This window comes from Salarias fasciatus, chromosome 2 (genome assembly GCF_902148845.1).
Source record: "Salarias fasciatus chromosome 2, fSalaFa1.1, whole genome shotgun sequence".
NCBI lineage: Eukaryota > Metazoa > Chordata > Actinopteri > Blenniiformes > Blenniidae > Salarias > Salarias fasciatus.
This window is the reverse complement of record NC_043746.1, coordinates 16,930,069-16,951,183: the sequence shown is the minus strand read 5'-3', so window position 1 is coordinate 16,951,183 and position 21,115 is coordinate 16,930,069. Positions and strand designations below refer to the sequence as shown.

Here is a 21,115-nt window from a genome sequence, read left to right as displayed (position 1 = left end):
ATCCCCCTTGCTTGGTTAACACCCTACATTGTTATGGCCTCAGTTGAACAATGGAGGTGGGACAGAGGGCGGAAGGATGTGGCTGAATGCCTCAGCACAAACCCATGGAAAAAAAAAAAGGCCTGCAGTCACACTTTCCACAAATGTTCTTTGAAAGGAAATAAGCAGGAGTCTCTCATAGTACAACTGTACTGTTCCTGAACCTGTTAGGTCATACTATATGTCTTCATTTTCAGGATGAGTCGTTTAACCACATGACTTTTCGATTCACTTTCTTTTTGAATCACGCTCACCCATGCTGCTTTGCTTTTATTGAATTGAACTTGTTTTTTTACTACAGCTTGGGATCCAAATGGGGGCGCACACGTTCATCACGGAAAGAAACACATGGGACAGTTCTTTATCCTCATTTTCTAAATAATATATCTGAGAGTGAGATCAGTTTCACCACAGTCATAACCCATTAATTTTAACCACTTAAAGCCCATATTATAGGCTTTAAAAATGGCATGTGGAGAAGCCACCGAAGACATCAAAGAAAACCACAAACATTTTTCTGATTACTATTAAACCAATCTGTCAAATACAGCATGAAAAGTGAAACTTCCTGTGAAGGTACTTCAAAATAAAGACAGGCCTGGGACTGATCATGCTCGTGCCAAACGTTTCACAATATTTAGACTGAATTATATGTATGTTTGGTGATATTTATTGTATTCTGCTCCATGTGTCTCTTCCAGTATGCCTCGGTGTGGGTGGACTTGTTGGCCCCGGCAGCGGGCCGGGGTCTTTATGTTGAAGCAGCTCTGCGTCGAGGCGGCGCCACTCCGGCGAGGCGCTGCGTTTTGACGCACGGTGGAGCCACAGCCGTGAAGCGGCGCAGGCGGACATTGTTGTGGTAACAGCCAGCTCTGGAGGATGAGCACGGATGATGCACTCATGAGCGGATAACGGGTTTGGATCGGGCTCGTGCTCCGTGTCATTTTCACTCGGGAGGATGGATTTGAACTGCTAGGCCGTCGCACCGTGCGGGCTCCCCCTTTTTCCTTCCCAGCCCACCGGAGAGCGGAGTTCATTCAGCCGGAGCGAGCCGCGTCGCGCAGCCCGATGAGACGCTGCCAGCGAGGTGAAAATCACAACATCTGCAGGGCGTGCGTCCGGGGCGGCTGGATTAAGTTCTCCGCGGATTCACCGGGCCTTTGTGGAACGCAGCTAGCACAGTGAAGCCCACGGGGCGGGTGTCGCCTTCACAGAGGAGGGGGGGATCGGGAGTGCGGTGCTCCCGGAGGCCTTTGGAGAAACACAGCCTGCTCGCTGAGAGGATGACAGATTGACATTAATGGGGGTTTGTGCTGCATTTTCATACACGACCTCATTAGAGCATCGTCCACGGAGAACCGACAGTGGGTTCGGCGCAGAATAGCACCGGAGTCAGTGTGCCTTGAAGGAAAACAGTCTAAAATAAGACATCACATGTTTCTGCCTTGATTTGTACCCGCGGTGCTGTGGTGATCGCATACATGACATCTGGAACGCAGTGGCTGCAGATGAAGAAGATGAAGATGGTGATGGCTCTCTGTTGAGCTTTAAATTTACACACATCTCAGTGCTTATTCATTCTCAGGTACCCGAAGGTGTCGTTTTCCTTTTTTGTTATTTTTTTTTTTTTTTCCGCTGGAAAACAATGGGTAGCGAAGGTGAGATAATAAACCGAGAACTGTCGAAGATGTCCGACGAGGATCTGCTGGCGTGCTCCAAAGAGGAGCTGGTGAGCCGGCTGCGTAAAGAGGAGACGGAGAAAATCTCCGCTCTGATCCAGCGCGGCCGGCTCATCAAGGAGGTAAACAAACAGCTGCAGGGACACCTCCTCGAAATCAGGGAACTGAAAGTCATCAATCAGCGCCTACAGGAGGAGAACGTGGAGCTGCGGGACCTCTGCTGCTTCCTGGACGACGACAGGCTCAAAGTGAAGAAGCTGGCCCGGGAGTGGCAGCTGTTCGGCCACCACGCGGCCAAAGTGATGCGCGAGGACCTGGGCGGGTATTTGAAAAAGCTGGCCGACCTGGAGCGCATGCAGGACGGGCTGGTGAAGGAGAACCTGGACCTGAAGGAGCTGTGCCTCGTCCTGGAGGAGGAGTGCGTGAGCAGGAGCGACTCCAGCCCCGGGGGCTCCACCGAGCTCAACCTGCCCTGCATGGTGGCCCGGGACCTGGGGGACGGCAGCTCCAGCACGGGCAGCGTGGGGAGCCCGGACCAGCTGCACCTGGTGTGCTCACCTGACGACTGACCCCGGTGTGCGTGTCAGCAGTGAAGGGCTTCTCCATCCTGCAGAGGAGGCTGTGGACTGACAGACTTTTTGAAATGATCTGAAGAGGAAAAAAAAAAAAAAAATGGCATTAGGGCTTTCTGAATGCTGCAGAGTTTTGTGTGCCACTATGAATTCTGACTTGACAAAGACTCTGTCACACCTCACGTTTCAGGACTTTACAAGGACATTTAATAAATGTTTGCCAGATGATGATGTATCTAAATTTTACAGTGTTTTTCTAAAGACTCTCCTGAATTCTCCTTTTTTCAGTGGTCTGTTGTTGAGAAGAAAAAAAAAATGGGACCAAAAAAGTGGGTCACATATATAAATTTATCTCATGCACTGGACTAGCCTACACTGGTAGAAGCCTTCTTTCTATTGCACTGGTTATCTTGGATCTTTAAATCACAGATCGAAAGATTCATTTCAATCCAGTTTTGAGCCATATTTACTCCACTGAATTCCAATAGCACTGAAATAGATGAGTTGTGATTGCAACAAAAGAAACTATTTGATATTTGCTTTTTGCTACGTGCCCAATAATGTGTAATATTTTATGCACTCTCTTCCTCAGGACGGGATTGGAGTGCCATACGTGCATGATGATCGTCACAATTTGTACAGGCCTGTAAACCAATCTGATGGAATGCCCCTTCAGGTTCACTGTGGGTGGGGCTGCTGGGCACACATTTAAGGTCTGGGATCAGACACAATAGATGTCGTTGGACCTAATTCAAAACAGAATTGACAAAAAATAATTCTGTCACTTTTTATATATATATTAAAAAAAATTGAACTGGAAACTCTTTGTATCAAACTGGAAGGTCTACAAGTTTTGCTGATTTTTCTTCTGTTCTTTTCAAGGCTGTTTGAATCCACTTGTATGACTTTTTTTTTAATGACGTCGTCGGTGTTCAGTTGCATATCACAGGATTTGTTTAGGCTGGCGCTTGTCATCTTTCTCTTCTGTAACTCATGCTTTGTATTTAATCTGTGACACTAGGAATAATCTTAACTTTGACCCTTCTTTATCTTGGTTTATCTGTATTAACTAGCATTACTAACAATTTCAGTTTAAATCATAGCTGATGCACATGGATTAGAACAGATTTATTTAGTTGTTTAGCTGTTTATTGGTGGGCTATGCTCGTAGTGCACTGAAGAGCTTTAAATACAGTGAGTATGACACTTTGTGCTGCTCTGACCTTTCTTTGCGTGTTCGACTTTGCACAAATGGGCATTTACATTTACATGACACGGAACGGAGGGATTGATTTCTGCACTTGTTGTTGTGACCTTCGTGTCCGAACCAACTGCTCTTGATTGATGCTCCCCGTCATGTCACACAGACTTTATGGATGTTCATCAGTTTTTATTTTTGGATCCCCCGTTCGCACAGTCTGGAGAGCTAAAGAGAGGAGAAATGCTTTTACCCACTTAGTGATGCACAGACGTCCTTTGACAGCAGCAATGCATGCTGATTTTTTTTTTTCCTCCCTCGTGCTCACCAGCTCTGAATGACTCTCTCCATCTCTGCCTCTCTCTCTCTAACCCCATTTCAGCAATCCAATGCTCTCTGAGCCATGGATGTATTAGGGAGAGATTCACTTCGTTTTCATGGGAAACGGGAGAACAGAGATGGCAGTGTCTGCAGCTGAGGGTCAGAGAGTAGTGATTACAGTTTGTTGATATATTCTGCAGTCATAAAACTCTTCTATTCACGGCCACTGATGATACCTCTCCGTAATGATTATTTTGGTTCTTAATTGTTTTGTGGACTCAAAACTGTGAACTATTCATCTAATAATACTCCGGTTAAAAGAGAATTTGTATTCTCTCAAAAACAAAGTCAAGCTTTTATAGGACACTCAGTGAAATACCTGGAAATGTTAAATTGCAAGAATTATGGTCACTTTTTAGAGTTAGTCTTTGTGAAGATTCTACAGTCCTGTAGCCACATGTTCTCCCACTGTGATTCATATGTATATTAACATGTCTTATTCGTGGGCCCAGTGCGGTATAATTAGCTCTGTTTTTTTTAATAACTAAAAGCGTGAACTAGATGCACTGGCTAAAGACAGCAGACAAGTGTAAACTACAAAATCTTCATTGTCCCCATTTTCACAAATTCTACAGATCTTTCAAAAGCTGGACTTATCTTGATGTTTAGAACATTTGTGTGTTTAAATTTTGTGACTGTCATCAATTTAATCATCTTTAGTTTAGGAGAAACAGGAAGAAATGTGGAAGATATCACATATAAAGGGTGATGGGTACACACATCCTATCACAACTGAGAAATGAAAGCCCAAGCATTTTTTTCAGTTCTGCTTGATTATTTGCAAACTGCAGGTAAAAAGTTTGAACAGATCTTCAGACTCCAATAATTTGACACCGTTACAGGTTTGAGAATGTTTTTTATTTGTAGAAGTGTAGTTCAGTTCAGACACATGACAAAAGTAAGGCACTGCCCACCCGATCAGTTCATTCTTTAGAGAAAATACAAACATTACCAAACCAGTATATATTACACTCTCAAAAATAAATATGTGATTTTATAATCCATATCAACTCCTATGGCCCAGCCTTAGTGGTCAATAATGTTCTTATTCATAAATTTCTAATTTCATAGAAGGTCATACAAAAATAGGGACCATTTGGTTGTAAGTGCTCAAATGTTACTTTATGAGGCCTTTCATAAAATATAATAGTGTAACAAGTTATTAAAGGTAACATGAGTTTTTCATTGATTAGACAGTTATCACAGTAAATTCTATAAAGCACGTATATATTTTTTAGAGAATATCTTCAGCATGCAATGCTTTCGTAAAGAAACTCAAATTCACTCCATCTCTTAGCTTTCAATGTGAGAAATATAAAGACTCTATATAAAAAAATAGAAGAGTGTAACATTCATTTCCTGACAATGCTCCTAATTTGCATGTTATCTATGAAAACAATCAACTCTCTAAAAAGACGTAGTACAGCAGGCGCTCGTTTTGAAATGGTTATTGCAATCATGATTTCCATCATGCTGAGATCTTTTCTCTTACACTACATCTGTACTGAAATTAGCATTAGTGTTTGGAGGGCGACAGGCCCGTCAATCACAGGGTGAGGATGGTTGGCGAGTGCAGGGAGTGATCTGATTGGTCACCGCTGCTGCTGCTGCGGCGGTGAGCGATCCCGCAGGGCTGAGGCTGGTGGACGCTTCCCGGATGGGACGCAGTGTGGGATGTGGAGGCGCTGGTGTCTAACGGGGCGGAAGGATAAGTGAACACCATCCCAGCTGTGAAAGACAGCAGAGACGGGGTGGATGTGAGGACTGGAGTGTGGAGGGACTCGGATTCAGTGACAAGAGCAGAGACGGTCGATGTCGAAGGCTTGGCGGGGATGGTTATCTTCGGTTTGGGCTTCTCCATCTTTGCTGGCAGTTTGGACGAGGGTCCGGGTCTGCTGCGGGCTTCTGGTTCCAGCTTAATGGCTCCCAAAGAGGATATTGAGGGTTTTTCATCAGAATCGGAATCAGAGTCCTCTATTTTACAAATGGGACGGTGAGCTTCCAGGACTAACTCAAGCTTCTCCTTCTCCTTTTGTAACTCAGCTATTTCTTTCTGTAAACGTGACTTTTCATCTTCCAGGTCATCAGTCTCCTGCACAGAATAGCAAACATAACAATTTTAATTCATTCATACCTGCATGAGGCAAAACAATTCACAAAGGCTCAATGAAATGAAGCTATTCACTTATAATTTCAATTCACAGTCTAAAGAACAGAACACCTGAAATAGGAAATCACATAGAGGTTAAAGGTCAAACTGGGGTTCTTTTAAATTAACCAATCACAACTGGAAATGGTGCTGCTAATTCTTAGGAAATGTGGAAGATTCCACTCCCTAAAATTTTCCAGTTGTGCTCATTTCAAAGAGTTTGAAAACTTTTTTCTTGCACCACAAACATTTCAGCTGTACTTGAACATTCAGGTCTCTTCGGTAATCTTTCCACATAATCGATATTACGACACTGGCACTACGCTCACTCACATTCTGCAGTGAGTCTGTCAGCTCCCGGCGACGATTGCGACATTTTGCTGCTGCCAGTTTATTCCGCTCCCTTCTTATTCTGCGTCTTTCCAATTCTTCGTGAGATAGCTGTGAAGACAACCAGAAGAAAACATGAGGCGATAGATCTGATGAGTTGAAGATTAAAACAACAGAGTCAAAAGTCGTTCCTGAAATTAGTTGCCTTGCGTTTAGGAAACAGTCTGTTCTGGAGTATCAAAACTACAGGGACCCTTCTTTGTGAATTCAGCACAAGTGATGAAAGAGAGTAGAAATGCTACCACCATGTGTGCACACTGAGTCATCACAGTCACGGCAGCTGAATGGCTTAGAAACGTCTGTGCTTTTGTGCCTTTGTAACACCCTAACTCTGACTTCAAGCTGCGCCCCATTGAATGGCTGCTGTTGATCCAATATTTCCCGCCCTTCTGGCATGATGAGTCATGCTCAGACCCCAGCAGTGACTCAGGTGTGAGTCACAGAAAATGACTTGCCCCCATGAGTCACATGACAGTCTACTTCCTGTACCATGAAATTACAACTCTGTGATGCCGATATGTGCCAAAGTGTGCCTGATGATATACTCAAAAAGATCTGGAAAAAACATCAGTGGGCAAAATGATGATGTTCCTCAAAAGAAACTGGATCATTGTGGTTTTCCACATGACGCTTTTCTAACTACAAGTGCACAAACATGAAGATAGTGCGATAGTTTCACTATGTCAACAATGACTCAAAGTTAACATCATGAACAAACAAATAAGATAACACTGTGTGCTTCCCTCTGAACTTTGTTTAACCTAACAAGTGCAATTTCATGTCACATATGATATTGCTCAAATTCAATTTCCTTATTTCTAAGGTCACTGGAGTGCTGTGTATTTTCAAAGGAAATGACACAGTTGTGTCATCGAGAGTTACAGGATGTTACGCACTAGTTACACAGAAAGGATTGAGCCATCATCCACACCTCTGTATCTGCATTCCCTCAAGGGAAAATGTGAGGCTGTTCTTTAAGTGTATCTCATCTCATGCAAATGTGACTTTCCAAACAGCAGAATCATAACAGGTTCACGATAATCAAAGCAAGTTCAAAAAGGACTACTCTCTTACGTGGTCATCGTTCCTGCGCCTTGTTGAATTATTTGCAGCTGCCCTTATAACTCCTGGTCTGAGAAGATGGCTCTGGGAGTGGGCAGGCGGTGGACCCAGAGCCCGAGCCCCAGCCAGGGTTGGGTAGGGAGGCACTGGTGACCGTGAGGGGCCCGGTGGATGCATGAGGGAGGGCTGCACCAGCCACTGAAGGTCTTGGTTGGTTGTGATGGCATTTAGGCTGGGAACAAACTGGCTGCTGCCTGCCATTGTGAATTTCTGTAGAGAAAAAAAGAGCAATAATAAGAAAGTGTAATGTAAGACATCAGTCTCACTGTGACCTTAATTCAACATCTATTACATTGGCAGATCAGACAATGTGTGAGGTTAAAGGAAAATGTAACAGGTTAAAAATGGGTTGTAAAGATGATCCTGGCTATTCAATTGATTTAATGAAATATTATTTTTCACTTTTGGAACCATACAGTTACACATATATGAATATACATTACCATTCTCGCTGTAAATTCAGGCAATATCAGTTTAAGACTGAGAAAATTACTCTATTTTATAATATCCTTTCCTCTATGCAGCACACATTGATTCAGGCTCAACTACCTGGTTGTTTTTTCTAAGTATTACTAACTAATTAATTTCTTGGTGTATATAAATGTTACATATAACATCACATGTTAGGTGACCTTTAACCTGTAGCACTATTAGATGACAGGCAGCACACCTGCTCCAGCTCAGTGCTGTGTCAGAGTGATAATATAAAATCATGTAATAAACCTGGCTGTCTGTCTCACTGCTGTGACCTCTGATCTGTGTCCAGTGATGATGGCACACCTACCTGCTCCTGCTGGGTGCCCGGAGTGCTGCCGCTTCCCAGGGACGCAGAATTTGACCCAGATGCGGCGCCGGTGAAAGGCGGGTTTCCTCTTCCTTCACTCCCAAAGTTTCGGTACATCCTCTCGTTTCAGTGAAACAGAGAACTGAGTCCAGCTGCGGTTAAACGAGCCTCACGTCTCTCGAAATGACTTTCGGGTAGGAGTCGAGCGTGTTAATTCAAACTCGGGGCAAGCCCACCACCTTATTGCGGTAATCGGTCGAGTCCAAGAAAGAGCGTTTCTGAGGGGGAGAAAGGAAAGAAATGTCGCTTCGAATTTTGTCAAATCGCTCTTAAACGCCCGAAAACAATCTTCAGTTGGTTCTGCCTTCCTTAGTCATACATCCAGATTCGGACTTCTGGGAGTGTTTGTGAGGTTGTAAACTCTTAAAGCGACTCTTTATGTCAACCACGCCCCTCCACACTTACGGGAATTTAGTGCTGTCTGGAGTCTCTCGTGTCACGTGGAGGGCTGGAACGCGTCACTGCCCATATTTGGAGAGAGTTTCCTCCTGAGAGCAGGGCCGGGATTCCTCAGCCAGCTTCACTTCATGGTCGTGGAAATGCTACCTCAGTTTCCAGTGGAAGTTCTGCTGCTGTTTGCTTCCAGCAAGGTCTCATTTGTTCATGTGATCAATGTGGCCATCACACTGTGTATTTCTAAAAAGCTGAGTGATAATTCACTAAATGAAAGCAAGTGTTTTTTTCTTGATCACTTCATGCATATATCATTTTTGTGGATGTTGTAACGTGTGCATGATGGGGAAAATAATATTTTTTGGTAATTAGTTCTAATCAGTATGTTTATTTTTTTTATTAATCAGTTTTTATTCTCTGTTGAATTACAAACATTTGAGTCCATCCATTTTGTATCTATGTTCTGTGCAAAAGGAAAAACCCCATGCAGTAAGCTCATGCACGCTGAAGGACAACATACAAACACTACACAGAAAGGCTCTAAAGTGCAGACTCAAAATTGATCAAATATGTGCAATGATATCTTTACAAACTACACTTTAGTGACTTTATTATTTACACAAACTGAACTTCGACAGACAATAAATGTATATGTCGGTGAAAATACGGATTTGAATTATTTCATTTGAAAAACAGTTTTTTTTATTCAAAGGTGTCTACATTTCAAATGTCATGTTCAGCAGGTAATTTCATTTATGGAAACACATGTGAGACTTGATACAGCAACAGTAAAGATAAGGTCAGAAGATACCTCAACTCTGGGTCAGAGTTCAAGTTTCAGTATGATACAGAACAAACTGTACAGTTTTTGTTTTATTCTGATTTCACCTCTGGGTTTGTCAAATGCAAATGCGTCCCTGAAAGATGTAGCTCTTCAGTTTCATCTTTAAAACTACGAGGGTACTCAGCAGGTATTAACTTGTAATTTCCTAACATATTACAAGAAGTACTGGGTACAAAGCATTGACGTAACAAGAATCACCTCCACCCTTCTTATGTTTCATATAGCTGCAAGCTTCTAATACCTCTGAGAAAGTGACATAAATTTGTGTGAGTTGTGAAATAGATTTCAAAAATTTAACAAAGGGTGGAGCATGTGCTGAACGGTGTGAGGGTTTTTGGCAGTCACTCTCACTTTGTAAACCACATCAATGTGTATGCGTGTTTGTGGAGATGAGTCAGTTGGCTGGCGAAAAAGCTGCTCAATTACTTCACCATCCATCTCGACGTCTGTTTCTGACTTGCAGGCACAATATATTACCTAGTAAAAAAAAAAAAAAAGACTTTGAATTCTGTAGTCGGTAAGCTTAGTCCTACACGACAGCTGCTGACCTTGCAGTCCCTGAGGACAGAGTTCCCAGCATCGACTGATTTCTTCCGGCTGCTGCCTGTCCTCATGTCTCATGTTACTGCTAATTTTTCCCTCAAGAATTTGAACTGTCAATATTTTTTTGAAAACCTAACCAGATTGAAAAGCCAGACATTAAAGTCTCTTGTCTCCTTAACAATGGGTAAAAAAAGGAAAAGTAAAACTGTATTTTACAAGACTGGAATCCACCTGAAAGAGTCGAGGCACTCAAGTTGACTGTGGTTTCTCCTTATCTCTAATGATTGAGACTGCAATAAAAACTCGATGTGCTAGGAGGCTGAGATATTTTACAGAGCCTGTACTTGTGGTTTCACTCCCACTTCAGCGAGTCTCAGTTTTCAACAATAAACCACTTTGTAATAACAAACAGACACACGGAAGGTGCTTTTTTTCCTTCTTGTTTTATGTTTGATGGAGTTGTCTGAAGTTTAAATGGGTGAAAGGTGAGCGTCACATGACTCACGCTTCAGGAATGCAGTGATGACACTGACGCTTTCTGCGTCTCCAAAGGTGGACAAGTCCCGACTTATGTCCCCTGACGTGATTACACTTCATTTCATCTAGTCACTCAAACAAACAAACAAAAAAACCTTTTGCCAGACCAAAAACAGTCTGTTAAAGTCTGATATATAATTATATGTTTGATTTTTAAAGTATAATGAATGCTGTAAAGATTTTTTTAAATTTTATTTTATTTTTTTGCTTATAAGAGTGTGAGAGGTTGTTTTTTTCTGTTTGGCTCCACATTTTCCCTCCAAAAGTTAACATTTTCTGTGGTGAGATGGAGGAAGTGTAGATTCTTTTGGAATTTACTCATCGCCACATGCATGCACGTTTATTCATCCACACCCACCCACCCACACTCCCACCCACACACACACACACGTGCTTCACAGAGCGCAACATCATTTTCATGCCATACACACTTTGATTCTTTTGGTTTCACACGTACGGCATTTAACACATTGCAAAATCATGTTTGTGTAACCCTGCAGGTAAGACCAGGATGAATTTTTACCATGAATTCACACTGAAAATGTGACTGATAGCAGCACCGCCTTACCTAAACAAACTGTGTATCCTCTCCTCTGTTTTATATCTGATGATTCATTCAGTTCTTATTCAAAGTATGGTCAGTGGGGGATGAAATAGCAATGAAATGAAATGACAGGCAAATAAGACATGAAGATATAACTGAAACTGTCATCCAAATATAAGATTTGTGTTGAAATAATTGAACTTGTATCTTTAATTTATTATAAACTAGGCATAAATATATACAGTAGTGATAGTAGTGAATGTGCTCAGATTGTAGAAGTGAAAGTACTTCATTTTTGGCATGGTAGCTCAGCCATAAGACGCAATAATGAGTAATGTGCTAGTAAAAGTGAAAACATCTTTCTCATGATTAGTTGTAGCTACTGCTGCTTCAGTAGGAAAAATATCTGACTGTATGATATGAGATACTCTTTAGTAGCTACCTGAACTGTCTTGTGTCTTCATGATTTGTTGTGCCAGTGTACTTTACTTGTGTTCTCATGGTTATAAGTCGTGTTTCAGGCACTGTCCTGTACTGGTTCATCTGCAAACAGGCCAGTTTTTGGTTCATGTTCTGCGTGTTATGTTCTGTATGTTATGCGTCTGCGTGTTTGTTGTCATTTTTATCAGCCTAACTTTTCTACATTCATCCCATTCGGGATGGCAGGGCACTGTGGCTGCTCCCAGCAGACTGAGTGGAGGCAGGATACAGTAGCGAGTCACCAAATTGGCTTCCTTCTTTTGTGGAAGTAAACTTGACTGCTCAGAGAAAGATCATGGCGAAAACAAGCTCACACACAGAGAGAAAGAAAGAAGAAAAACATGCAAACTCTGATTGTTATCAGCTGTGCATTAGTTCTTCACAATCCCTCACAATAAACCTTTCCTAATTAACTAATCTAGTCTTAATGTTCATTTTGAATCAGACATATTTTCCCTTTTTTGTTTGTATATTTGCCCTTGGTACAGACAAAGAGTTACAATGAATTTCCCTCAGGATTAATAAAGTATTCATGCATCCATAGATTGAGGGATAGACTCATATTACTGGAAACAGATTTATTTCTTTTTGTATGTAAAATAAATAAATAAAAGAATAAAAACGTTCTTAATTTTAAAGCACATTTTCGAGATAAACTGTATATAAAATATCACCATGATATACAAATAAGAGCTGAATGCATGGATTCCCTTTGGTAAACAATAACTGTATTAGATCCACAAAATGCTGATTAATGAATTAGGCTGATGGAAGACTCATTGGCGACTGTTAGCATTAGATCCATTGCTTAATCATTGTTCATGAAAATGTATTTCACTGGGGTCTGCTCACCAGAAGTGGTGTTTTTAGGAGTGCAGAGTGTGTTCAGGGTGCTGTGCTCTAGTGCCACGCAGGCACACTGAGGTCCACGCGCCGCTGCAGATCAGATGGGAGGGATCACTGCCTGCTGCCACAGACACGTAGCTAGCCGCCAACGTTAGCTGTGGAGGTAAGAGCGATTTATCCGACACATATTTCCCCCTGGGCAGTAACTAACCCCTCAAGGTACACCGTGTGTGTTTCGACCACGCTTGGTATTAATCCGTGTGCGTTGGCCGTCCCGTTTTCTTCGAGTATCTGCTTAAAATACTGTTTTGAGGTTAGCTAACATGGCTAGGTAGCTAGTTTCAACTCGTAGCAGCAGCGGTTCCTCAACTTCATTAAGGCGTGGAAGTTGAAGTGTAGGCTCTCACTAACAGCTGGGCGTCTGACAGAGTTTATAGCACCAGGGTGCTTCGTGTTTTTAACCATGTAGATATTTTAAATGTGTTGCTAACGTGTCAATGTTTTTATTTTAAGCTAACGACTGTACACGGTACCATGGACTTGCCACATCAGGGATACCGAGCAAGTAAGTGTAAACATGAATCCCTCTGAGTTATCCCCTCTGTACAAAATTCTAAAGGAACATGTCCACTCGCCATATGTTTCTGATGAAGATGTACACCCCGTCCAGCAGCTGCCACCTGACTGTGTTGACGCACAGTGATGCCACTTCAGCCTGATGCACTAATGAAAAATTAAAGGGAAACCCTCAGTGTCTCATCCTTCCTGTTTTTATACACGAGACTTATTCTGGCCTAGTGTATTCCCCTTGTCGTCTCTGGTCAAAAGATCACTGTACAGAAACTGTTGGGTGATGTGACAATGAACCAGCATCAGTCCATGTACTCCTCCACCTTCTAAGCCTTGTGTATGGAAGTTACGAAAGAATATAATTTCTACTAAAGTGGTGTGATTAAATAGCCCGATGACCTCTGAGTTCTTTTTTCTGTATGTGTATTCTGTAATTATCCAGCAGGCCATCTTTTGTACCACTTTGACCAGTTCATGTGGGCAGAGCTGTTCCCAGCTGATATCAGCCTAGAAAGGCTACACCCTGGATGGGCTGCTGGCCACAACACCACCACATGACCAGTGTCAGTGATATAAATCTTAAACATTTTAATCCTGTATTGGGCATGTGATCGTATATGATCACTTCAGCATCCCTTGCTTCTTTAAAACTAAGAGCATAAAGTTAATAACTGTAAATATATATATATATTTTTTTTTTTTTTTTCAGAACATTCGTACCATGGGGTTTATAGGATGTGACAGCAGGAGTTTTAGGAGGAGTTAAAGGTTTTTTGAAGACATCCAGTGTCATTTGGGTCAATTATGCACTTTCCGACACATTTCTTTTATAAATAAAAATTACATTTTGTGGTGTATATTTATACTGCTTTTAAAATGGGCATGGAAGTGCTCAGAACCACACAGGGACAAACTAGCAGTGATAAAACATACAGAAAAATGTCTTAAAATCTGCTTCAGGTTGTGAGTTAAATTTTGAAAAATCTCAGGAAAATCAACATTTAGACCCCGTACCATTCAAATGACTATCACCAATCACTACGATTAGGTATGTTGAAGTGAGGAAGCACTGAAACGGTGCAGAAATGCGATCCTCCAGGACCAGGATTCCCCACCACTACTCTGCAGGGTGCTCATTAGAATATGAGTATATATTGTCCTCTGTGGATATTGTTGAATAGTATTTGGACTGGAGGTTGGAAGCAGGCAGATCGTCACTGTTGCTCCCTGATCATATTAACCTGTCGTGACTAGCAATGTGTTATAGACAGACAACAAATTTTGAGATATATAGATCTAGATACCCAGAGTTGTGTGTGACAATTAAAGGATTGTTTTCCTTTTAATGCTGAGATGAAGATAATTTTTTCGGAATTACTTTGTCAATGAATGGGATAAGTCCCTCACCTCTGAATCATGGGTGTTTTTAGAATTGTCTTTCACTCCTTTGTTTGTAGAATTGGAAGATGCCTTTAAGCTTCTGACAGTTGTCTCACATTTAAACCCCATTCTTTCCTCCTTTGCACTTTAATGCCACTCCTACCTACTCACCCCACTTTTGACCATTTTTCCAATACTGAGCGTTAGGTAGGGTTGGGCACATGATGATGTGATGCAAGTTATTTGGATGGATTATGTCAATGACTTTGTAGTTGCAAGATGCTGAGACCGTTGATGAGGGATTTGCAGTAATCAAAGTATGGATGACGATGTCTTTCTTTCCCATGGGTTGATCATTATTATCTTATACTTGACTGTACACTTGAAGAACAAGGCATTGCTAAATGTTAAGTCTTAGAAGCGTCACTGTCTGTTTTATTGATAATTGCCTCCAGCTTAGTCCTGATTAGCAGAATAGGATAATAGATGCATCCACAAGACACAAGTGTTCTGTGATGGGATTACAGATATGAAATGTCTTGACAGTCAGAGAGGAGATCCCTTCTTGACTTGGACTGATTGTACTCTCTATGACCATCATTAACTAAAGGACATTGATCCCTTTTTTTTTTTTTTGGCTGCTCTCATACGAGGTCACCGCAGTTAATGCTTGATGTCCTCCCTGATGTCGCCCTCTGTGGTTCAGTATTTGGTGCAAGGTTTCAAACTCAAACCTCCCAGCCGCAAACTCACTGCACTGTGATTTTCTTCTGAGTGTAAACACTGAGAGACAACCAGGCTAAACAAAGCTGCAATAATTATAGCGTTTTAGTGTTATCTGTTTTGTATTATTATCATTTTTCCCGATGGGAATCTGACTCGGTCATCATGTTCTACTTTTCTCACAGCTAAGCCCAGAGCTCGTGCAGCTCCTCCTCCAGCAGGCTCTGTCCTGTTCGACGACACCAGTGCAGCCGCACCGCCAATGAGCAATCAGGGTTACTACACGCCTGCATACAACATGGAGGGAACCTCCAACGACATGCAGGGAGGAGCTGGGATGAACAACCTCTTCGCTGACCCAATGGCCAACGCTGCAATGATGTACGGCTCCTCTTTGGCCAACCAAGGAAAGGATATGGTGAACAAAGAGGTGAGTAAAAGCAAGAGGGGGTTCACACATTATTTACACCTCTCCACCTTGACCTGTACACTTTTCAATTCAGTGGGATCCTGTGCAACAGCTCTGCCATGAATGCTGCCATTACACAGATAATGTTCAACTTTTGTCACCCCAAAATATTTTTTAAAAATCTGTTCACATCCCTGAATGTGCACTCTCAAAAAGCGAAGTTAAACAGTACTTTTACAACCTGAAAATGTTTCATAGATATCGCTTTAGATTGAAAACATGCACTTCAAGAACTGGACAGCAATTATGTTAGCTTAGACGGTAGAAAGTTATCTCAGTCACCTAGAGGTAAGATTATCAACTGCACATCTGCCAATCAGAATCAACTCTAAAATGTTTCCTACAGCCTCAAGTAGAGCCTAAGCTGCATGTCCTCTTCCAACAAATAGTCCACCGCCAAAATATGTCCAGTATCCATCTTACATATTCCTTTGTCCAACTCAGAGTCCCAGTCAGTTGGAGCAATGATGGATGCATCCCCAGTCCGTCAGTCACACACATTTATACTCACTAATTAACTCCGAAAGCATGCTTTTACACTGAGAAAGCAACCCCCCCCCTGTAGTTTCTTGATAAACTAAAAGTTTGACACCGCTGACCTAAAACCAATAAACATGTTTTGTTTTTTTTTAATGCGTGCTGCTTTCTTTTCACCGGCTTTCTGGAGAATTCATATGTTTATTTTATGCAGCTGGTGGTTAGTGAAAGCGCACGTGTTGCAGTTAGTCAGGGACTTTGGCCCAGAATTGTATTTGTGGTAAAACTTCAAGAGAGAGAGAGAAAGAGAGAGAGAAAAAAAAAAACTGGGTTTAGATCACATGTTGCCTTTTTGAGAAAAAATATTGAAATATGAATTTTGGGTCATATTGCCAACATGCTTGTTTGAAGGAGGTTGTCCTCAGGGGAGTTTCAGTGTCCCTGAGGGGAATTACTCCCATCAAAAGTTAATGATTTGTCAAGCACTCAGACACAAAGATGTGCTACTTCACTGGCTTTCAGATCTAATATTTCCTTCCTCTGAGCTCCTCTCCAATATTCTGTGTGTTAGTCATATCTAGAGCTTTTTTTTTTCTTTTTTTTTTTAAGTGGAAACTTTCCTGTGTGAGGGGTGTCGCTTCCAATGGACAGGTTCTCAATCAAGTTCGGAAATAACCGTGACACATTAATGTCAAAATGACACTAATGTGTCAGCTATGAGGAGGAAATGGATGAAGCCCGTGTTGTTTCACTGGATTGGCAGCGTCGAGACTCTTCATACCAAAGTGATGCATAAACTTGACAGCTGGCACAGCCTCTTTTTTTAACAAATCACTATGACTCAGTATTTATTATCCTTGACAGACTTTTTCATCATTTAATCTTTGCACCGCCCCTTTCTTTTCAGATCAGCAGGTTTATGTCCGTCAACAAGCTGAAATACTTCTTTGCAGTCGACACCAGATATGTCCTGAAGAAACTTATGATCCTCATGTTCCCGTATACACATCAGGTAATCTCAGCCTCCCGGTGTGAATGAGTCACTGGTATCATATTTCATCCCCTCCAAACTGTACGCACAAGATAATTTCCCACTTTATTATTTCTCCACCTTTATTTCTGAACGTAGCAGTGCTGTGATTGCACATTAAAAGCACACTAAGCTCTCTCAGATTGTGGATTACGTGAGCATTCCAAACACTGTGTTCTGATAATGTGAACGCCGCACAGTGCAAACTCTTCTTACAAGCTGCATAGTGTTCAGGAAGTATATTGTTTACTGTTACCTGATGATTACAAGTCTAGATAGTTTATACGAGGGGGGACGGAAAAGAAACCGGACTGTGTTTATAAAATTAAAACAAGAATGATTTCAGATTTCTGGTTCAATGTCGCTACAGCATGTTCTTGTGCAGATCTCTGCAAACACAACACAGCAGGACTCCCTTCTTCGGAAAAGCACAAAATGGCGGAACACATCACTAAACGCGATCAGCGTGCAAGCATCAGTTTTTTTTTTTTTTTTTTGCTGGGAAAAACAGCGTCAGAAACACTCACCATGGTCCAGGAGGCGTATAAAGATGATGCCCTGGGGAGAACGCAGGTATTTGAATGGTATGGGCGCTTTAAAGGGGGCGAAATGTCTATTGAAGACCAGCCCCGCCCCGGACGAGCCGCATCCTCACGCACGCAGGAAAAGATCCGCGAGGATCTTTTTTCTGGAAGCCGAACACAGCGAGTTTGTGCCGCCTGGGCAGTCTGTTAACCAGGACCACTACATCCAGGTCCTGAGGCGGCTCCGAGAAGCAGTGAGGCAGAAGCGTCCGGAGCTTTGGCGGGATGGCGAGTGGTGGCTGCACCACGATAGCACGCCAGCGCACCGGGCCCTGCGCGTAATCGTGATCCTGCCGCCTCACCCACCCTATTCGCCGGACTTAGCCCCCTGTGACTTTTTTCTCTTCTCAAGAACGAAGAAAGAGCTGAAGGGGCAGACATTTGAGGAGGTTAAACAAAAATCGAAGGACGCACTGCACGGCATCATCACGCACGAGTTTTCAAACGCCTTTGAAAGCTGGGAAACACGGATGCAACGGTGTATTCAAACCAGCGGGGATTACTTTGAAGGTGACAGCTTTGAAAAATTGTTACAATTAAACACATTAAAAGTTATAACCAGTGTCCGGTTTTTTTCCGGTTCTCCCTCGTATTTATCTCACTGTCAGCAAAACAACTCAGATTAAAAAGAGCAGCAACAATGAGCTAATCCTGTATGGACTTGTGTCATCTACAGTCACAAACAGTACACACAAAACCTGTTGCAATCTGTTTAAAAAGAATCCTGTTGAGATTTGACTTCAGATTTACCCCTGGGGTCACCGTTATATGCGCATTTGATTCATTTACCTTAGTAAGTTGAATTACAAGTGCCTGTTAGGTTTGCCTGAACCATTTCAGTGTGAGATATCTACTGACTTGTTTGAATTTAGACCCTGCAGGTGAGATGAAGCCTCATTTCACTGTTTTACTGATGGATGATTCACATTTGTGTTCTTGGCAGGACTGGGAAGTGCAGTATCATCGAGACACGCCACTCACTCCAAGACAGGATGTGAACGCACCTGATCTCTACATACCAAGTAAGAAACACCAAAACAGCAGAGTGTCCTGAAATGACTGCACGACGGCTTCATCTGCGCTCTCTATTTTCTCGTAGCGATGGCTTTCATCACCTACATTTTACTTGCTGGAATGGCCCTTGGCATTCAGAAACGGTGAGTAATTCATCCTGCCGTGGTTTTCATTAATGACTCACGCTAATGTGTTTGTATCAGATAAGCTGAAAGGGATTTGTGTTGACTTGATGTGAAGATTCAGTCCGGAGGTTCTCGGACTGTGTGCCAGCACTGCCCTCGTGTGGATCATCATCGAGGTCCTGGTGATGCTGTTGAGTTTGTACCTGCTGACGGTTCACAGCGACCTCTCAACCTTCGACCTCGTCGCCTACAGCGGATACAAATACGTCGGGTAAACTGACCTCAGATGCACATGTTGGATTTACAGTGTTATTCCTGATAATCAAATGTGATCAGAATGCAGACTTGTCTCCTTTTGTCTCCTAATCCAGGATGATCGTCACTGTGCTGTCTGGCTTACTGTTCGGCAGTGATGGTTATTTTGTGGCTCTCGCCTGGTCCTCCTGTGCCCTTATGTTCTTCATTGTAAGTACTTTTATTCTACGTCCGCGTCATTCACAGCGTTTCCAAATCTGAAAGAGAGATAATATTTTATATTTCATCACATATTTGTTGTGACAGCTTGTGTGGTCTACAGGGTTTTTCTTTTTTGTTGTTTTTTTGAGTGAATAATATATACCTATGAAGAAACCTGTGGAAATATTTTTTCACCACAAGTTGACTCTGTTAGTTATTATCAAGGTATTTCAGGCATCTTGTAAATCAGCTGATTGTGAAATAAAAATAAGTGGATTAAAAGTGAATGACTCCCTCAACAGGTTCGCTCTCTGAAGATGAAGATCCTCCCTTCCATCTCCTCCGACTCTATGGGAATGGGATCAAGTGCCAAACCCCAAATCCGCCTTTATATCACCGTGGCGACAGCAGTGTTTCAGCCAATCATTATTTACTGGTTAACGTCTCACTTGGTCAGGTGACTGTGAGGCATGCCGTGGCCTTCAGTCCGAGTGTACTGACCCAAAAAAACCTGGTTGTTGAGTGATTGTACACCTGCCTTTATACGCTTTTTTTGTTTGTTTTTTTTGTCGGTGAACTCATATGTAGACAGTGTTTTGCTGCATTGTGTGTGTCAGATGGACATTCTCACAAAGAAATGGTTTCTCTGATTTAAACAGAAGTCATGTTTTCTACACTGATGATGCCGATTCTAACTCTCAACATAAGGGCTTTAATGGAGAGTTTCGCTTCATCTGAAAGTGTTCAGTTCAGGTCTCTGTAAATGCTTCACAGTGTTCACACCACAGAGACAAAAACATGTGATCAGAGTACCATAGTTCCTGTTTTGATGCTGCTGCATTATCTCCCGGACTTTTATTTATCTACAATTGACAAAGCATGACAATGTTTGGATTTTTGTAGAGAATAATAAATATATTTAGCTTTGTGTAATGACTTTAAACTGTGTCAAATAATTTATTTATCTGCTCGTATTTTACTGCTTTGAATTTCAATTTTTATTTTTTAAAGAGAGTTTCACATTATTTTCAAGTTGGATTTATTAGTGGTTCAGGAAGGTTTTGTAGATGACAATTTAGTGCTTAACATACACAATAGTAATATCAGCTGACGCCGTGACACTGGTTGTATCATCACTTAAGAACTTAATGTGATGCAATTGTGTCACTAAATAGCAGAGAAAATGCTCTTTGCATTGTTCTCTTATTTTCCTTCCATGTCAGCATGCTACATTTTGATGAGAAAGCTGATTAGATGTGAGTGTATCAAGTAAAATGTAATTGTATTAATCCTGGCTGGATTATCCATGGACAGCATCACGCAAGTGTCCTGGCACACCTTCCAGCAGAAGACACTTAATAAATTATCATAAAGGGTAATACAACTTGTATAACTCGTCAGTGTGTTAGTCACTGGATGAAATGTAACAAATACAAAGAAACCTGCAAAGTGACATGAAGAGATGCTCATCCAGTTTTTTTTTCTATACTTAAGTGCTCACAGATTTCATTTTGGGTATTTATTATCGATGCGATGAAAGGTTGCGTTGCGTTATGTGGCCGGATGGTGGTTCACATTACACAACATAGTGAGAAGCTTCAGGGAGTCTTGGGGGGCCTTTTGTTGTGTTTGCATGTTTTCCATGTAAGTGTGGATGTGAGTGCTTGTTGTGATGGACTGGTTACCACTAATTTCACCTCTTGTTAATTATAATTATAAATATATA

The 21,115-nt window shown here is 41.9% G+C and overlaps 3 protein-coding genes across 3 annotated transcripts; 2 read left to right on the top strand and 1 right to left on the bottom strand.

Moving 5' to 3' along the window:
* The first annotated feature begins 844 nt into the window (after window positions 1-844).
* ccdc85b (coiled-coil domain containing 85B) lies at window positions 845-3,501 on the top strand. Its single transcript, XM_030104384.1, has one exon. The coding sequence runs from the start codon at window positions 1,685-1,687 to the stop codon at window positions 2,285-2,287; it is 603 nt and encodes a 200-aa protein (XP_029960244.1). The 5' UTR covers window positions 845-1,684; the 3' UTR covers window positions 2,288-3,501.
* A 1,229-nt stretch (window positions 3,502-4,730) lies between these two features.
* On the bottom strand, window positions 4,731-8,694 carry fosl1a (FOS like 1, AP-1 transcription factor subunit a). Its single transcript, XM_030104359.1, has 4 exons — window positions 8,315-8,694; window positions 7,483-7,740; window positions 6,352-6,459; window positions 4,731-5,961 (listed from the first exon to the last, which is right to left on the bottom strand). The coding sequence occupies exons 1-4, from the start codon at window positions 8,429-8,431 to the stop codon at window positions 5,416-5,418; spliced, it is 1,029 nt and encodes a 342-aa protein (XP_029960219.1). The 5' UTR covers window positions 8,432-8,694; the 3' UTR covers window positions 4,731-5,415.
* Window positions 8,695-12,642: 3,948 nt separating this feature from the next.
* On the top strand, window positions 12,643-20,332 carry yif1a (Yip1 interacting factor homolog A (S. cerevisiae)). The gene is made up of 9 exons (XM_030104370.1): window positions 12,643-12,724; window positions 13,075-13,126; window positions 15,420-15,664; window positions 17,088-17,192; window positions 18,738-18,816; window positions 18,894-18,951; window positions 19,049-19,204; window positions 19,305-19,398; window positions 19,692-20,332. The coding sequence occupies exons 2-9, from the start codon at window positions 13,096-13,098 to the stop codon at window positions 19,848-19,850; spliced, it is 927 nt and encodes a 308-aa protein (XP_029960230.1). The 5' UTR covers window positions 12,643-12,724; window positions 13,075-13,095; the 3' UTR covers window positions 19,851-20,332.
* Window positions 20,333-21,115: the final 783 nt, after the last annotated feature.

Excerpts from the sequence above, each read along its gene's own strand:
- ccdc85b (XM_030104384.1), top strand. The coding sequence starts at position 1,685 with ATGGGTAGCGAAGGTGAGATAATAAACCGAGAACTGTCGAAGATGTCC.
- yif1a (XM_030104370.1), top strand. The coding sequence starts at position 13,096 with ATGGACTTGCCACATCAGGGATACCGAGCAA. Across the intron at positions 13,127-15,419 it reads ACATCAGGGATACCGAGCAA|CTAAGCCCAGAGCTCGTGCA; the intron begins GTAAGTGTAAAC and ends CTTTTCTCACAG. Across the intron at positions 18,817-18,893 it reads ACCTGATCTCTACATACCAA|CGATGGCTTTCATCACCTAC; the intron begins GTAAGAAACACC and ends ATTTTCTCGTAG.
- fosl1a (XM_030104359.1), bottom strand. The coding sequence starts at position 8,431 with ATGTACCGAAACTTTGGGAGTGAAGGAAGAGGAAACCCGCCTTTCACC. Across the intron at positions 7,741-8,314 it reads CGGGCACCCAGCAGGAGCAG|AAATTCACAATGGCAGGCAG; the intron begins GTAGGTGTGCCA and ends TTTTCTCTACAG. Across the intron at positions 5,962-6,351 it reads TGACAGACTCACTGCAGAAT|GAGACTGATGACCTGGAAGA; the intron begins GTGAGTGAGCGT and ends TATTCTGTGCAG.